At 42.8% G+C, this 17,955-nt stretch overlaps 1 protein-coding gene across 1 annotated transcript in view; it reads right to left on the minus strand.

The window, feature by feature from the left end:
- LOC129863841 (tumor necrosis factor receptor superfamily member 10A-like) overlaps positions 1-17,955 on the minus strand; it is a 32,416-nt gene that overhangs the window by 12,139 nt on the left and 2,322 nt on the right. Inside the window, exons 2-3 of the mRNA XM_055936159.1 lie at positions 1,864-2,035; positions 1,042-1,173 (exon numbers count right to left, since the gene is read on the minus strand). Coding sequence (XP_055792134.1) covers positions 1,042-1,173; positions 1,864-2,035 — 304 coding nt within the window. The remainder of the gene's footprint in view (positions 1-1,041; positions 1,174-1,863; positions 2,036-17,955) is intronic.

The raw sequence follows: 17,955 nt of genomic DNA on the forward strand, positions 1-17,955 counted from the left end.
ACTATTTGATGAAAGCCTTCTGAAACATCATTTTTTACACCACAACTTAATAAAATTGTGCTTTCGAGCGAAAGTTTTAAGACAAAGATTTGTCTGTTTACACAGTGTGGACTCTGAGGTGTGTATGCACTGATGCACTCATATAATAATGTTCTTTCTCAACACCTCAGTGACTAGCCACTGGGCACCGATGTTAGTTCACGTCGAGTTTTGATTTACATTTGGTTGAGTTGTCAACTAACGTGAATTCAACATGAAATCAACAAACAATTTCCACGTCATTGGATTTAGGTTAAAAGTTGAGTGAAAAAATGACTAAATGCCCTTACGTTGATTACTTTTTGCAAATCCAATTCGTTTTCCACACCATCACATTGATTTTGGGGGTTGAAATAACATGGAAACAACGTTGCTTCAACCAGTTTTGCCCAGTGGGGAAGAACAAAACATGTCAATCTCCTGTAACAGTAGTCTCCATAGTCTCTTTTCTTTGGGTCAGGCCTTTCGTTTGGCACAAAGACACACGATGTGGGAGACAATACAACACAACCACATCCAACTGCTGTGCAAGGTAATGCAACCACACACACGACTCTCCTGAGACAGGTAACAAACAATCTGCATTCAGTGTGTGTGAAACAAAACAACAAAGACCCACCCACATATGCCATGTAATACCACTGGATCATATTACCATGGAGCTTTTAAGACAGGGAGAAAGCCACAATGTATTATTCTGCCCTCTCTGGAACAAAAGTCTATCAAGTTAAACTGTGATTGCCCAATGCTCCATGAAAAGCCTTCCAGAATGGTTGTCTACCTTGGTTAATAGTTTATGAATTGGCAACAGACAAAAGAGAGGGTCACTCTGCTTGATTGACCAGAAATAGCTAACTTCATGTGAAATGGAGAGTCTCTTCTTATAACGACACAAACTTGTTGTAACACAATCCTTTAAGGACAGCTAAAGAGGGCAGGTAAAAGGTAAAACAACAAACAACAGTTACATGACTACAAATACAAGTCAGAGGACTCCATTACCCATGCGACAGTGGGTGCAGGGCAGGCAGCGGTTCATCCCGTTGGAGTGTTCTGTGTAGGACAAGCCATGTTCGCAGGGCATGCACGTCCCTTTCTCCATGTCCCGGTCGCACGCCCTCAGCATGAATGTACCTGTCGACCAATAAACCAATCAATTAATAAAAATTGTACACAAATACAAATACTCTGTTATAGCCTTTTTAATTGTTTTATTTAACCTTTAACCAAATTTAGTACAACTTTAGCCTGTAGCATTTCTTCGAGTAACACAGAGGGTGGTGTGCTTACGTATGTGTGTGTTGTGATGGTAGTGTGTGTGTGTGTGTTTGCTAACTGGCATGGCATATGTTAAAGCGCTGGCATCAGTAAGGCAGTGGTTCAGTTTTAATGGGACTACTTCCACTTTTAAAACAAACCCTACTCCCTGAATGTTTACTACTGGGTTTTGTTAAAAAGCATGGGTTTGGTTCCCAGCTGCTAGCTTGGACATGGGTTCTGCTTTGCTATCCTCACATATTTGGCATTACTCTGACTCTATAAGAACCTGTCCTAAGGCACAGACTCTAATAGGAACCATGTTAAAGAAGCTGTACACCCAGTCCGAGTTACCTTCTCTCTGGAATGCCTGCTTACAATTTATCATAAGGACTGGTTCTATATTGGGTTCTTGGTTCTGTTCATAAGGGGTGGTTCTAGTTCTGGTTCCGGGCTCAGGTTTTAGAAACTCAGTTTCGTCTGGCCTTGACTGATAGCCTGGCAGTGTATAAGACCAACATTCTCGCTTGGGTTCTAGATCAGGTTTTGGGACTGGGTTCTCCTTACCAGCCTGGCAGTTGAGACAGCAGAGGCCCTGGTGGAGGTACTGCTGGTTCTCCACACAGTTTTTGTGTTGCAGCGTTCGGTTCCTGTCATCGCCGGACCACTGGGTCGCCACCACGCCATTCAGCTCTGCCCCACAGCACACCAGCCAAGAGCACAGCAGGAACACCACCACCTAGACGAGAGAGGGATGGAGGGAGAGAGAAGGGGATGGAGGGAGAAAGAGATGGATAAGAGATGGATGGAGGGGGAGATGGAGGAGAATTTCATTTATTTATTTAACCTTTAGTTAACCAGGCAAATCGATTAAGAACACATTCTTATTTACAATGATGGCCTGGAAAGAGATGATTGTCAGTGCAGCAAGAGAGAGAGCGAGACAGAGAGAGAGAGAGAGAGAGAGAGAGAGACAGAGACAGAGAGAGAGAGAGAGAGAGAGAGAGAGAGAGAGAGAGAGAGAGAGAGAGAGAGAGAGAGAGAGAGAGTACAGGAGGGAGGGAGGGAGGGAGGGAGGGAGGGAGGGAGGGAGGGAGAGGTTCACATTGCCAGGTTCACACCCACCCACCCAGAGGACTGTATATGTTCTCGTAAGAAACCTTGTTTGAACTATCTGATCTGAACATCTGCACAGGAAAGCCAATTAGGAGAGCCGGCCGGAGTTAGAAAACAGGGACAGAACAACATAACATGTGTATATACACAGTAGGGCTGTCCCCGACAACAGAAAATCTTGGGCGACCGAAGTCGTCTGTTCTTTCAACCAATTGATTGGTCTACATTTTTAAACGTGTATTTTTCCATATATAGATACACCCTATGTGTTTTAATCAAATCAACTATATGCATTGAGCTTATCTAATGCTTTAAGCTACAGTTTGATGAAATAAGACAAATGCCTCAAGACACCGCCAGAGATCTAGATACCTGACCCAACTATTCTCCTCCGTCTCCTGCTGGCTTTCGCAGATCCTGCCATTGCTCTCCTGCAGTTGCCGGTAATAGGCTACACGAGGAGTCGGCAACCTTTCTCATGTGGAATGCCAATTTATCTTACCATTTCTACCAATCTGCATGTCAGTTATGGTTTTCAAATGCACATTTTCGTGAAACAGTTCAATTTAATTTAGAATATCTTAAAACTATTGTTATGTGGTTAATCAAAATTCTATCCAAATCTAAATGAAAATGATACAAACCGAAAAAGTTACTTCTATTGACATTGCCAACTATTCAAAAATATTCTCGTCCCTCAGAGTTTTCCACCCAGTGACCTCGGGACAGACACAGCTGTAGGCTATTTGTGCAAGGAATTAGAAGCGGTGCTTGACTTAGGCAGGAGCTCACTGGAGCTGAGTACCGGCACCTCAAATGTTCTACTGCTTGAGCTCCTGCACCTAAATATAAACAGAACCAGCACCCAAAATGAGTACCGGAACCTATTTATGTCCAAGTCAAGCACTAATAAGAAGTAATAAGGTAGGCCTATTTTATGACGTTTCCACTGGATCAGGGCATGACATTTTTCACTTTCACGCCGAGTGGTTATCGAAAGGGAGAGAACTGGAAAGATTTTTCAAAAACATTGAGGAAATATTGTAATTCCCAATGAATGTAAAAACAGATATTATTTGCTTGCTGTTTGAGGTGAAGAAAACCTTACTTTCAGAAGCTCCACAAGTCATTAGTGGTGGTGTATTAAACCAATCAGAAATACTATCAGATCCCCAAATGGGCACAATTATATACCTACATTTGCGCGCAGGCCAGGTAGCCTATAGGTCTACTTCTATGCGAGCGCATCCTTACTCAACATTGACAGGAGTCCTCCAAATAAAAGACAATTGCTAAACTCATAAATGGAATGTCATAAACCAAAACTTGTTTCTCACAAGTGTAGCATAGTTTGTGCACTCTGCAAACAACGTTTCCACTCCGACAATGTTAATGGGAAGACTGGAATTATAATACTGAATGTATTAACAGAAATTACCGTAACCAAAATAACAAACATTGTAGATTAGAGAAAAAAAATTCGGGAGGCACATGGCGATGCGGTACAGAGCTCGATTGGCCTCTGTATGCCTCTGCCTCCGATCCACATTTTCGGATCAAGCATACAATGGCTTTACGTCTAGGCCTCCGCAATGGATTAGTTTACTGAGATGAGTGCAAATGTGTATATACAGTTGAAATCAGAAGTTTACATACTTTACACCTTAGCCAAATACATTTAAACTCAGTTTTTCACAATTCCCGACATTTAATCCTAGTAAACATTCCCTGTCTCAGGTCAGTTAGGATCACCACTTTATTTTAAGAATGTGAAATGTCAGAATAATAGCAGAGAGAATTATTTATTTGAGCTTTTATTTCTTTCATCACATTCCCAGTGGGTCAGAAGCTTACATACACTCAATTAGTATTTGGTAGCATTGCCTTTAACTTGTTTAACTTGGGTCAAACATTTTGGGTAGCCTTCCACAAGCTTCCCACAATAAGTTGAGTGAATTTTGGCCCATTCCTCCTGACAGAGCTGGTGTAACTGAGTCAGGTTTGTAGGCCTCCTTGCTTGCACACGCTTTTTCAGTTCTGCCCACATTTTCTATAGGATTAAGGTCAGGGCTTTGTGATGGCCACTCCAAAACCTTGACTTTGTTGTCCTTAAGCCATACTTTGGAAGTATGCTTGGGCTCATTGTCCATTTGGAAGACCCATTTGTGACCAAGCTTTAACTTCCTGACTGATGTCTTGAGATGTTGCTTCAATATATCCACATAATTTTCCTACCTCATGGTGCCATCTATTTTGTGAAGCGCACCAGTCCCTCCTGCAGCAAAGCATCCACACAACATGATGCTGCCGCCCTCGTGCTCCACGGTTGGGATGGTGTTCTTTGGCTTGCAAGCCTCCCTCTTTTTCCTCCAAAAATAACGATGGTCATTATGGCCAAACAGTTCTATTTTTGTTTCATCAGACCAGAGAACATTTCTCAAAAAAGTACGATCTTTGTCCCCATGTGCAGTTGCAAACCGTAGTCTGGCTTTTTTATGCCGGTTTTGGAGCAGTGGCTTCTTCCTTGCTGAGTGGTCTTTCAGGTTATGTCGATATAGGACTTGTTTTACTGTGGATATGGATACTTTTGTACCTGATTCCTCCAACATCTTCAGAAGGTCCTTTGCTGTTGTTCTGGGATTGATTTGCACTTTTCGCACCAAAGTACGTTAATCTCTAGGAGACAGAACGCGTCTCCTTCCAGAGCGGTACAATGGCTGTGTGGTTCCATGGTTTTTATGCTTGTGTACTATTGTTTGTATAGATGTGCATGGTACCTTCAGGCGTTTGGAAATTGCTCCCAGGGATGAATCAGACTTGTGGAGGAATACAATGTTTTTTCTGAGGTCTTGGCTGATTTCTTTTGATTTTCTCATGATGTCAAGCAAAGAGGCACTGAGTTTGAAGGTAGGCCTTGAAATACATACACAGGTACACCTCCAATTGACTCAAATTATGTCAATTAGCCTATCAGAAGCTTCTAAAGCCATGACAAAATTTTCTGGAATTTTCCAAGCTGTTTAAAGGCACAGTCAACTTAGTGTATGTAAACTTCTGACCCACTGGAATTTTGATACAGTGAATTATAAGTGAAATAATCTGTCTGTAAACAATTGTTGGAAAAATTACTTGTGTCATGCACAAAGTAGATGTCCTAACCGACTTGTCAAAACTATAGTTTGTTAACAAGAAATGTGTGGAGTGGTTGAAAAACAAATTTTAATGACTCCAACCGAAGTGTATGTAAACTTCCAACTTCAACTGTATATTTGTTATGCTCAACTAAAATAATTTCGGTCGACCAACTGCCTAACGACCAAACAGTCGACGAATTGGGGTCAGCCCTCATATACAGGTTTACACCATGTACTGGTTTTAAATTAAGGTGTGGAGTGTGGAGTGAATGAGTCATTCAGTACAGTTGAAGTAGGATTCTGACAATGTTGAATGGCCAGGTGGCATCACTGTTCTGGTGTTCAGAGAAGATTCAAGGGTTAAAGACATGAAGGGAGTTAAAAACAGATTGCATTTGTCACAATGTTGCTTCCATCCCTCTCCTTGCACCAATATTTTTTTTTACACATAGACAAACAGACGCTTATGAGAGTTCAAAGCTCATCCAAACCATTTCAACCTATTCAAAATGTCATATTGGTTAAACCTATTGTCTTGGATGACCATGATCCTCCCTAGTAAAGAGATAAGATATCTTATAGCTAAAGCTAGCACGTTGCTGCCTATTACAGATTGATTCCCATCATCCCAGTAATCCATTCATGTGCTAGATAATAACAGGGCTTGCATGGATGGAGGGACAGAAAAGAATACGGCAGAGGACTTTAGTGTGTCCCCCAGGCACGGGTGTTTGTTCACACACCTTTTCATCGTGTCATTGTGAGAAGGCCCTATTCACGGCCGAACAACAAGCTTTAGTTCCTCTACTTCAAATGACCCACATTCTTAAAGCCGGGCTCTTTGACTGGGCTGACATGCGACACCACCACAAACCGCCTCGGACGTAACGCGAACCTTCCCGTGTAAATGAGCGGCCTAGTTTTGTGAGGTTTTGGCTCTCTTGTACCCCGCCTTATCCAATCACCCTCCGACCCCCATACCTCGCACACAGGGCTCAGTTTAATTGAACCCATCATTTTTAGGCAATAGCTCTTTTATTTTTCCCATGGTCAAATTAAATCACAGATATATGGAAGTCACTGAGCACATATACATGCATAGAATAATTTCATTATTGTGGATAGTCATATTAATCTAATAGTTTGTTTAAAATGTTTACGTGCTTTTTAAGAACGATTTCCCTAATAATCCTGTTTTCAGGCAACAAAAACTTTTGTTAATGCAGAAAATCGCCTAATCAAAATAAACATTCTACCACAGTGACCATGTTATTTTTGTGAAGCCTATTTGATTCTGAGATCGGACGTATAACGTTTCTGTGTGAAAACTATTTCTAAGATGCATACTTTCAGTTTTTCGAAACTCACTTCACTCGCGCATAACAGGGAGACTTGAGCTGCCGGTGTGGATCAAATACACCGCTGGAACGCCATTTAAACTGTTTACATGTCCTAATAATTTGAACGATTGTTTCGATAACCAGGAATTTTAATTGGCATGCGCTTACTTTGATTTTGACCTTATGCCGATGAAGATAAGCTATGTAAGGTGTTTACAAGACTATTTCCATTCTCGGCCTACTGCCATAATCAGTTTAATATTGAATTATCAGTGTGCATGTAAACATACAATTTTGGGTACTATAACAAAAAAAAGTATAGTACCAATAGTAGGTAGACTTTCCTCAAAAGGTAGAGCCGTTTTCAGAATAAGTCTGTGTGTGCACGGGCAATAGCTGGTAAACGAAGACGCTGGAGAAACATACACTCTTAGAAAAAAGGGTTCCAAGCGGGTTCTTCGGCTGTCCCCATAGGACACAGGTGTCAAACTCATTCCACGGGGGGCCGAGTGTCTCCGGGTTTTCGCTCCTCCCTTGTACTTGATTGATGAATTAACATCACTAATTAGTTAGGAACTCCCCACACCTGGTTGTCTAGGGCTTTATTGAAAGGAAAAACCAAAAACCTGCAGACACTAGGCCCTCCGTGGAATGAGTTTGACACCCCTGCCATAGGACAACCCTTTTTGGTTCCATGTAGAACCCTGTGTTCAACATGGAACCCAAAACAGTTCTACTTAGAACCAAAAGGGTTCTACCTGGCACCAATAAGGGTTCTTCAAAGAGTTCTCCTATGGGGACAGCTGAAGAACCCTTTTAGGTAGCACTTTTTTTCCTGTGTGTAGCAACGGTTGCAATGGTATTATAAAACTCCACTTTGTCTATGACAACCAACAGAAGCTCATCATAACACACCACTTCTTACATGTGTCTCTTGGGGTCAATCTTCTGATCCAGGGGCATTCCTGGAACACTAGTGGGTTTTGACCCCTGACTAACAGACTGGAGTTGACTTCCGACTAACAGACTGGAGTTGCCATCTTGTCAGACTGAGGTTGACTCCTGACTGACAGGCTGCTGTTGATAACAGAGTTGACTCCTGACTCTAAGCTCCTGTCGCTCCTGACTTGGTTCTCTGGAAGGTGGTCATGTCTTGTTGTTCACAGGGAGTTTCCTGCTGTGCAGCCATCAAGTCTCTTGATGGCTCTCTCCTTCTCCCTCCTCCCACCTACTCTCCCCGTTCTATCTGCTCATGTCAGACTTTCCACAGACACAGGGAGGTAGAGCGGAGGGGCCGACGACCGGCAGAGCACTCACAATCATACCATTTGGCTTTATCTAAACACAGAGCCTCTTCACATCTACTACACTTTTCATAAAAATACTGTCAACTGCACATATTACTCAAATGTAAACTTGCATACTTGCTAGGCATCGAGCAGTACGAACAGAATTGTCTCATTGAGCCAACACCTCTACAGTATAAATGGTCAGAGCAGAGCAATGTTTTTGAAACAGCTGAAATGTTGACATTTTCCTAACATTTGAGACTTGTTTTATTGAGTTTTTACCTGCAATTACAGTAACAGTCTGTTACATTCTGAAATTGCCACAGTAGCTGCCGGCTACACTGAGCCACGTAAAACTATGGAAGCCCATCCCCAGCAAAAACATGTAAAATGTAGATCATACAAATAGGATATGTTGTAACAATGTCTGATGATTTCAGAGGTGGCACCACAGGTCCCAGAGTGCTGGGGGGAATCTCTTTCACCACTCTGCTCCACAGACTCTCCTTCATATCTCGCAGTGGGAATAGGGCTATTGTGAGAGAGAAGAGCCAAAGAGACAAGGGAGAGAGAGCGCGAGAGAGAGAGAAATTGCAGGCACAAACAGAGAACAAGCGAGAGGGAGAGAGGATTATAACAGCTTGTAAGATTGTATAGAGGGAGTAAAAGAGTTGAGTGTGACTGAGGCCGTGTGAAAAAAGAAGGCAAGCGAGGAAAATGACAGTGTGCAAGTATGTGTTCATTTTCTGAAATTTGTGAGAAGGAAAGAAGGAAAAAAGGAGAAAAACACAACCAGGGAAGGAGAGAGGAGAGCTTGAGCCATGCATTGGAACCACATCATATAAAAAGAAGTTTTGAAACCATGGCGAATCCCACAGACAGTAATCAGGCTTGCTTAGAAGGGTAACCATGGTTATGTGCCCAATCAAAAGCCAGGTGGCCTGTCTATACTGGAAAGACCACAAACACACACACACACAGGACTGCTGAACGGTGACATAATTTCCTGTCTGAGTGCATTCTTGGGCCTGTGGATCACTAGATTCCGCCATTCAGCAGCCATCCCATCCTCACAGACAAACCTGTTCTTCTCTCAGCAGTTTATAGGCGCCCCACAGAGGGAAAAGTTCACTTTATGGGGAGGAATATCTAACAATGGAATTTTCCCATTGAGCCATGGCCATTAGAGTGTGAGAGTTTCTTGTGTGACTGAGGTTTGCTGCTCAAGTGTTGAATTGGGAAAAAGCAGTCGTGAAAAAGGACCCAATTGTCATACTTGAGTAAAAGTAAAGATACCTTAATAGAAAATGACTCAGGTAAAAGTAAAAGTTACCCAGTAAAATACTAACTGAGTAATAGTCTATAAGTATTTGGTTTAAAATGTACGTAAGTATCAAAAGTAAAAGTAAAAATTATTTTAAATTCAGGTGCATTATATTAAGCTAACCAGACGGCACCATTTTCTTAATTTACGGATAGCCAGAGGTACGCTCCAACATTACAACATAATTTACAAACGAAGCATGTGTGTTTAGTGAGTCTGCCAAATCAGAGGCAGTAGGGATGACCAGGGATGTTCTGTTGATAAGTGTGTGAATTCTTTTTAACGTTACCTTTATTTAACAAGGCAAGTCAGTTAAGAACAAATTCTTTTTTCAATGACAGCCTAGGAACAGCAGGTTAAAACTGCGTTGTTCAGGGGCAGACCGACAGATTTGTACCTTGTCAGCTCAGGGATTCGATCTGGCAACTTCTCAGTTAATAGTCCAACACTCTAACCACTAGGCTACTTGGACCACTTTCATATCCTGCTTAGCATTCCAAATGTAACGAGTACTTTTGGGTGTCAAGGAAAATGTATGGATTATTCTCTTTATGAATCTTTAAGTAAAAGTGAAAGTAGTCAAAAAATATAAATAGTAAAGTACAGATACCCTAAAAAACGAAGTAGTACTTTAAAGTATTTTTTACTTAAGTACTTTACACCACTAGAAAAACATCTGTATTCTGCACAAAGTCACTTCTGTACATGTACAGTAAGCTCTTGGTATGAAACTGGGTAGACAGACTGCCATATTGTACAGTATCAAGTCCTAAATGCAGACATCAAAACCGGATTGACCAACATCACAGCTACAAAGCTATTCTTTCCTACAGGCCTTACCACTTTTCACACACCTTTTTGTGTTTTTCATATTACACTGGTTATTTCCTTGTAGTTACAGTACCCTGGTATAATGGCTAACAATGCTAAGTGCTGCAGAAGACAATATCCCTTATCATACCCTTCTCTAAACACTAGACAGCACACACACACACATGCACACATTGACCAGCCGCAATGTGGTATATGTTTCGTAAGGAAGAGGACCAGAGTGGCCACCTCAACCTCAGCGTTGAGAGAGAGCCCTCCAAGTCCTAAAGCCACAATCCCTTGTCTCTGGCAGCCCACCAATACTAAACACTCTAGTGTTGTACAGTACAGCAGACATCCTGCCCTGCACATGGCAGACAGACAGACAGACAGACAGACAGACAGAGAGAGAGAGAGAGAGAGAGAGAGAGAGAGAGAGAGAGAGAGAGAGAGAGAGAGAGAGAGAGAGAGAGAGAGAGAGAGAGAGAGAGAGAGAGAGAGAGAGAGAGAGAGAGAGAGAGAGAGAGAGAGAGAGAGAGAGAGAATGAATGGACTGCAGCCTATCTGAGCATCACTGAGCCGCACTCTCAACCAGTTCCTGTCACTGCATTCGGGTACTTCCAAATTGCCCTGGCACATTCAACACATGCCACCGTGTACACTGAGATTGTATTTATTGCTGAATGACAGGACCCCCTTTCAGTGGAGCAAGTTATCAATGTGGCATTTACAGGAGTTTAATTCCCCTCCTGTGGGCCGTACAGTGAGCCTCATTATCTCAGGGAGAGCGAGGGAAAGACACACACGTACGCACACACACACACACAAGTAAGCACAGTGTACACACACATGCACACACGGTAGAAGGGCCAAGGGAGAATGTACTTTATTTGATACAGGACAGATGATTTCAATCATCGCCGTATCTGATATAAGGAGCAGCACGCTGTACCTCATTACGCCCCTGGATCCGGAGAGTGGGAGATTTGGGACCCTGACCCTCCTCCGTATCCCAATCATGCCTTTCCCATTAGCCTCGCCTATTCTCTCATCTATTATCTGGGAGGGAAATACGTGACAGTGGGAATACTGAACACCCATCCGCTCAGATTAACTGGACAGGCGGATGGAGGAAACAGGCCCTGTTATGAAGGTTCCGATTAGTCAAGGAAAGTATTGCTAAGAGGAAGGTAGGCTGAGATGAAGAGACACAGAACGTGGAGAGACACTTAAAGGGACACTTCGCATGGAAATGATTGTTTGACAGATGTTTCGAAATCGCAAAAGTCGATGTCAAATAAAATAAAATTGTATGGGTCACATACACGTGTTTAGCAGATGTTATTGTGGGTGTAGCAAAATGCTTGTGTGTCTAGCTCCAAGTAATTTCTAACAATTTCACAACATATACCCAATACACACAAATCTAAGTAAAGGAATGGAATTAAGAATGTATAAATATATGGATGAGCGATGTCAGAGCGGCGTAGACTAAGATACCGTAGAATAGTATAGAATACAGTATATACTGTACATATGAGATGAGTAATGAAAGATATGTAAACAATTTTAAAGTGACTAGTGTTCCATTTCTTCAAGTGGCCAGTGATTTAAAGTCTATCTATATATGCAGCAGCCTCTAATGTACTAGTGATGGCTATTTAACAGCCTGATGGCCTTGAGAAAGAAGCTGTTTTTCAGTCTCTCGGTCCCAGCTTTGATGCACCTTTACTGACCTCACCTTCTGGATGATAGCGGGGTGAACAGGTAGTGGCTCGGATGGTTGTTGTCCTTGATGATCTTTTTGGCCTTCCTGTGACATCGGGTGCTGTAGGTGTCCTGGAGGGCAGGTAGTTTGCCCCCGGTGATGTGTTGGGCAGACCGCATTGCCCTCTGGAGAGCCCTGTGGTAGCAGGCGGTGCAGTTGCCATACCAGGCGGTGATATAGCCTAATAGGATGCTCTCAATTGTGCATCTGTAAATGTTTATGAGGGTTTTAGATGTCAAGCCAAATGTATTCAGCCTGCTGAGGTTGAAGAGGCGCTGTTACGCCTTCTTCACCACACTGTCTGTGTGGGTGGACCATTTCAGTTCGTCAGCGAGGAACTTGAAACTTTCCACCTTCTCCACTGCTGTCCCGTTGATGTGGATAGAGGGGTGCTCCCTCTGCTGTTTCCTGAAGTCCACGATCATCTCTTTTGTTTTGTTGACGTTGAGTGGGAGATTATTTTCCAGGCACCACACTCCCAGAGCCCTCATCTCCTCCCTGTAGGCTGTCTCGTCATTGTTGGTAATCAAGCCTACTACTGTTGTGCCGTCTGCAAACTTGATGATTGAGTTGGAGGCGTGCTTGGCCATGCAGTCATGGGTGAACAGCGAGTACAGGAGGGGACTGAGCACGCACCCTTGTGGGGCCCCGGTGTTGAGGATCACCAAACTGGAGGTGTTGTTTCCTACCTCATCACCTGGGGGCGGCCCGTCAAGAAGTCCAGGACACAGTTGCACAGGGTGGGGCTCAGACCCAGGGCCTCGAGCTTAATGATGAATTTGGAGGGTACTATGGTGTTGAATGCTGAGCTATAGTCAATGAACAGTATTCTTACATGCTAGGGCAGTGAGCAGTGTGATGGCGATTGCATCGTCTGTGGATCTATTGGGGCGGTAAGCAAATTGAAGTGGGTCTAGGGTGACAGGTAAGGTAGAGGTGTCCTTGACTAGTCTCTCAAAGCACTTCATGTTGACAGAAGTGAGTGCTACGGGGTGATGTCAAGAGGGGTTTGCGTCCCATGTCATATTTTATGTAGATCTAGCTATGTCCTAATAGCAAACAAATAAGAACTGTCTAAATTCCCTAATTTCATTCAGTGTCTATTTTACCCCCATTTATTTAGGGTTGCGATATAGTTGGACAGAAACAGTCCCTTATCCATTGTAAACGTGCCAATAGATAGACGAGGGATGGTGTCTTGTGGGTCAATTGCTTATAATCACTGTATTAGGCCAGTTTTACAACTTCCTGGGGACCTATATTATAAGTCTTCACACGACACAACATTCAACTATTACTCATCCCAGTCACCCCTAAACAAAGTACCTGGCTAAGAACAAGACCCTTTGTGGTTTGCGTCTTGAACTACTGAAAGACCAAAACTAAAAGGCAACAACAAGAAACAAGGTATTTGTTGCGGGTTTTCAGTTTGACTGTTCTTCAGGACACAAACCACATCTTGTTCTTAGTCTGTTCAGACCCTTGCTCTCTTATTTTTTCTACCTATAAATCCATGTAAACATTAGGTAACCTTGAATACCATTACAAAATACTGCCTTGTAGCCAAATGTACAATACCGTATATCAATTACACGTTTGACTGACAACACACGTACACTAGCAACATTCCTCATGGCAGTGTATAATTTAGAAATTCATCCATTCATGTTTTGATGACTCACCACTCCTTTACTTTAGTTTCTCTCCTCCTTTAAATCTGGAAATTCCTGAATGTGAGTGTGTTCAATTGACTAATTTTACTCTGAGTAAGCTCACGCTAAACTACTTTACCATTCAAACCCACATAGATAACCCTGACAAGATGCTGAAAGTAAACTGGTCTTCTACTTATGAGATAAATCCTGCTTTTCTTTTAAAGCTGGGAGGAGAAGACATGCTTTGGTTATGTCTTTCAGGACTAAACCAGGTGATATACTGTATGCAGTACGCATACCTCTTCTGTGGTAGGGGTCTGGGGTATGGTACATCACAGCGTGTATCATTAAGAACAAGTTACTCACCCACCACAGCTATTCTTCATCAGACACTTAGAAAACAGGGATCCAAAAGGGTTCTTTGGCTGTCCCCATAAAAGAACCCGTATTGGTTCCAGGTTGAACTTTTTTGGGTTCCATGTAGAACCGTCTGTGGAAAGGGTTCTACGTGGAACCCAAAAGGGTTTTATTTGTAACCAAAAGGGTTCTACCTGGAAACAAAAAGGGTTCTTCAAATGGTTCTCCTATGGGGACTGCCAAAGAACCCTTTTTGGTTCTAGATAGCACCTTTGTTCTCTAAGAGTGTAACATAAAAACATATGGGGGGGGGTGAAAGTTTGACTTTGTTATACGAGAAACAGCACAGACAAATATGGAGCACTACATGAAGCCACCAAAAAGACACAACAATAACCACAACAACACACACACAGTTACACACACACAGTTACACACACACACAGTTACACACACACACACACACACACACACACACACACACACACACACACACACACACACACACACACACACACACACACACACACACACACACACACACACACACACACACACACACACACACACACACAAACATGACACGAAGCCACCAAAATACAATGACACACATACAGTTTCCCCAGTCACGCGCACAGCGTATCAGTAGGGAGCGTGTGAAACGGTGTGGCCCCCTCCTCCCAGGGAGTACAGGAAGGCCCAGACAATGCAGAGGCTTCATGCCGGGTTCAGCTCCTCTCTCTCTCTCTCTCGCTCTCTCTCTCGACAGTCCTAGTCCTTCTAGTCAAGGCCGGGCCCGAGAGCCACTGGGCCGTATCCGCTCCGGCAGTTATTTATACTCAGGGAACAAACACACACACACACATGCACACGCACACGCACACGCACACACACACAGAGTTTTCTCATGGGGGTAGGGTTCATTGATTACTATACCATAGCACATTGTGTTTGTGTGTGCCTGTGTGTGACGCTGGGTTACAGTGAGTGACAGGTTAGGTTAGTTGGTTAGTTGGCTTTCACCTCAGTACGAGGTGTAAACAACCTTTGTGACGTTAGTTATGACGAAATTCCTGCTCAAAGCCAAACACTTGTGGTTGGTGACATGACTGACAATGAGACTCTGAGTGACCACAATAAATCTGACTCGATGAAGTGTGAGAAAGACGTGCACTGTAATGTCTAAGAGTTGTGGTAAGGAGACTCAAACAGGTGTTCCATAGAGTTAACTAGTCTTTATGGACAAAGAGTTGGACTTTCTGTGAAACTAACTTCGCAGTAACACCATACTGAGCCAACTTAACCTATTAGATTGAGTTGAAGTTGATTAGATTGAGATTGAGTTTTTGCGTTCATTTTAGAGCAGATTATGTTCTTTTTAACTCGTGTATATCGAATTTGCCCGAGTTAGAAAGGAATGACACAGATGTAGGTAGGCTGTTGAAAGTGCGGCGTGAGAGAGAGAAAGATGGGAAGATGGAGAGAAAGAGAAGAGTGACTCACTCACAAATCTCTTTAGAGAATCCTGAATCCATTAACTTGTTCCAAAGACAATCACATTAGCTCCTTAACAGGGGTGTCTCCAAGTAAAAAGCTATTTGAAGCTCCTGGATACTTTATAGTCTTCTCCATAAACACATCAGAGGAAAAATTCAGACTATGTGTCTGGGCCAACAGATCTACAGGGCCTAAGTGACTATCTCAACGTATGATTTATGTCTTTGTAAACACTATCCCAACCTATGAACAAAGATTGGGTCTCGTTCAACATCCTCTGAACATTTGAGTATTTTTTTGGTCTAAGATCTAGGAGGGAAAAATACATAGAGAACTTGGCAGGTTTGCGAGACACCTTTGAGACAGTTTGAACTCAAATTTTAAACAGAAGTGTGGCCACTGTCATTGATAGCATATGTCCTCCCAGCCACGGTTACAGATGTCTGTGTTCAATTCAGACTGGTGATAATTCTGACATCACAAACTGTCTGAGTTTTCTTGAATTCAGCTCTAGTTGAACTAGTAGGCTACTTTACTAGTTCAGTAGATCTATACTTTACTAGTACAGTCAGAGAAATGTGTTCTTTACACTGTAAAGCACTGTGATGGTTAATGAATCCCCAAAGAAACAAACCATGTAGTTTCCATTTGACTATGTAATTTATTAATAAATACCTGGTAACTGATGTACCATGAAATAAAGTACAAGGTTCACTAACTACACTCAGTGGCCAGTTTATTAGGTACACCATCCCGTTCTCAAAAATGGTTCGCTACTACAGATAGTGAGTCACGTGGCCTTGGCATGCTATATAAAGCAGGCAGACAGGCATCGAGCCATTCAGTTACTGTTAGATGTAATGTTAGAATGGGCAAAACGAGTGACCTAAGCGACTATGAGCGTGGTATGATTGTCGGTGCCAGGCTCGCCGGGTTCCAGTATCTCAGAAATGGCTGGCATCCTGGGTTTTTCACACATGACAGTGTCTAAGGTTTACTGAGAATGGTGCGACAAACACAAAACATCCAGTTAGCGGCAGTCCTGTGGACAAAAACAGCTCGTTGATGAGAGAGGTAGAGAATGGCAAGACGAATCCCGGTTCCTGTTGGGTCATGCTGATGGCAGAGTCAGGATTTGGCGTAAGCAGCATGAGTCCATGGCCCCATCCTGCCTGGTGTCAACGGTACAGGCTGGTGGCGGTGGTGTAATGGTATGGGGGAACGTTTTCCTGGCACACGTTAGTTACCTTGATTGAGCAACGTTTCCATACCCCGAAGAATGCAGGCTGTTCTGGAGGCAAAGGGTGGTCCGACCCGGTACTAGATGAGGGTACCTAATAAATTGGCCACCGAGTGTATGTTCCCTGAGTAACAGGTCATTGGTGGATGACAACTGCCTCAAACTGATCGGTCTACTGTAGTGAAGGCATGAATTTGAGAATGTAAGAGCAACTTCATCTACATCAAACACGTCTTGGCATGTTCCTAAGCTTGAGCGGGTGTCATAAATGCCAGCTGTCTGTCTGTCTGTATCTATGTCTCTCTCTCTCTTGCTCTATGTGTCTACAGGGGCTACAGTAAACAGGAAACGGAGTCATACATAAGGTGTGGGCAACAGGTGTATTTCCTGATAAATCTTGGTGAACACATGACGTCAATCTAACATTTACAACAGATAAACAAGTCTTTGTCAGAGGCTATTAAGTAGCTGAGATCTTTGACGGCCTGGAACCCGTGGTTGAGTCAATAAAGGAACATGTCACCGTCACTACTCCTTATCAACACCTTTGAATTATGAATTTTGAGTAACATAGAATGAATTTCAAAGTACGAAGAATGTCTCTTCAATGGCGTAAATATTAAAACATCACTTCCTTTGTTCTGGTCCTTGGCAATAAAAATGATAGTGTTAAAATACATTGACAACGTCACAGCTGTTCCCCACATCCTTCCTCTTACTTTCTGAGGTTTGATATGAACTCTAATTGACAACAGAACAGAGAGACGTGTGAGTGAATGTTGACACCTGCCTTCTTATTACAATGCTTGCACTGGGGTTGCATCGTAATGTAGGCTGTAGTCTGCATGTGACTTCTCTACTTTATCCATGCAGGTGCTTGCAGTGGAACGTAAGAGGTGCCAGCCTGGTACCATTCTATTTCATTATACCAGAGATGGTATTCAAAAATACAATCCTTAAATGCTTTTGTGTTACCTTCAGAGACATAACCAAATGATTATTTTATATGACATTTATTACACTCTTAGAATTTTCGCAGTCAGAATGACTGCTCATTAGCTTGAAGGGGGGTCCCTCTAGGCCCAGCGGTTCTAGTGTTAAAGAGACATATTCTAAAATGCGGTTCTAG

Source organism: Salvelinus fontinalis, chromosome 10, assembly GCF_029448725.1.
Source record: "Salvelinus fontinalis isolate EN_2023a chromosome 10, ASM2944872v1, whole genome shotgun sequence".
NCBI classification, from domain to species: domain Eukaryota; kingdom Metazoa; phylum Chordata; class Actinopteri; order Salmoniformes; family Salmonidae; genus Salvelinus; species Salvelinus fontinalis.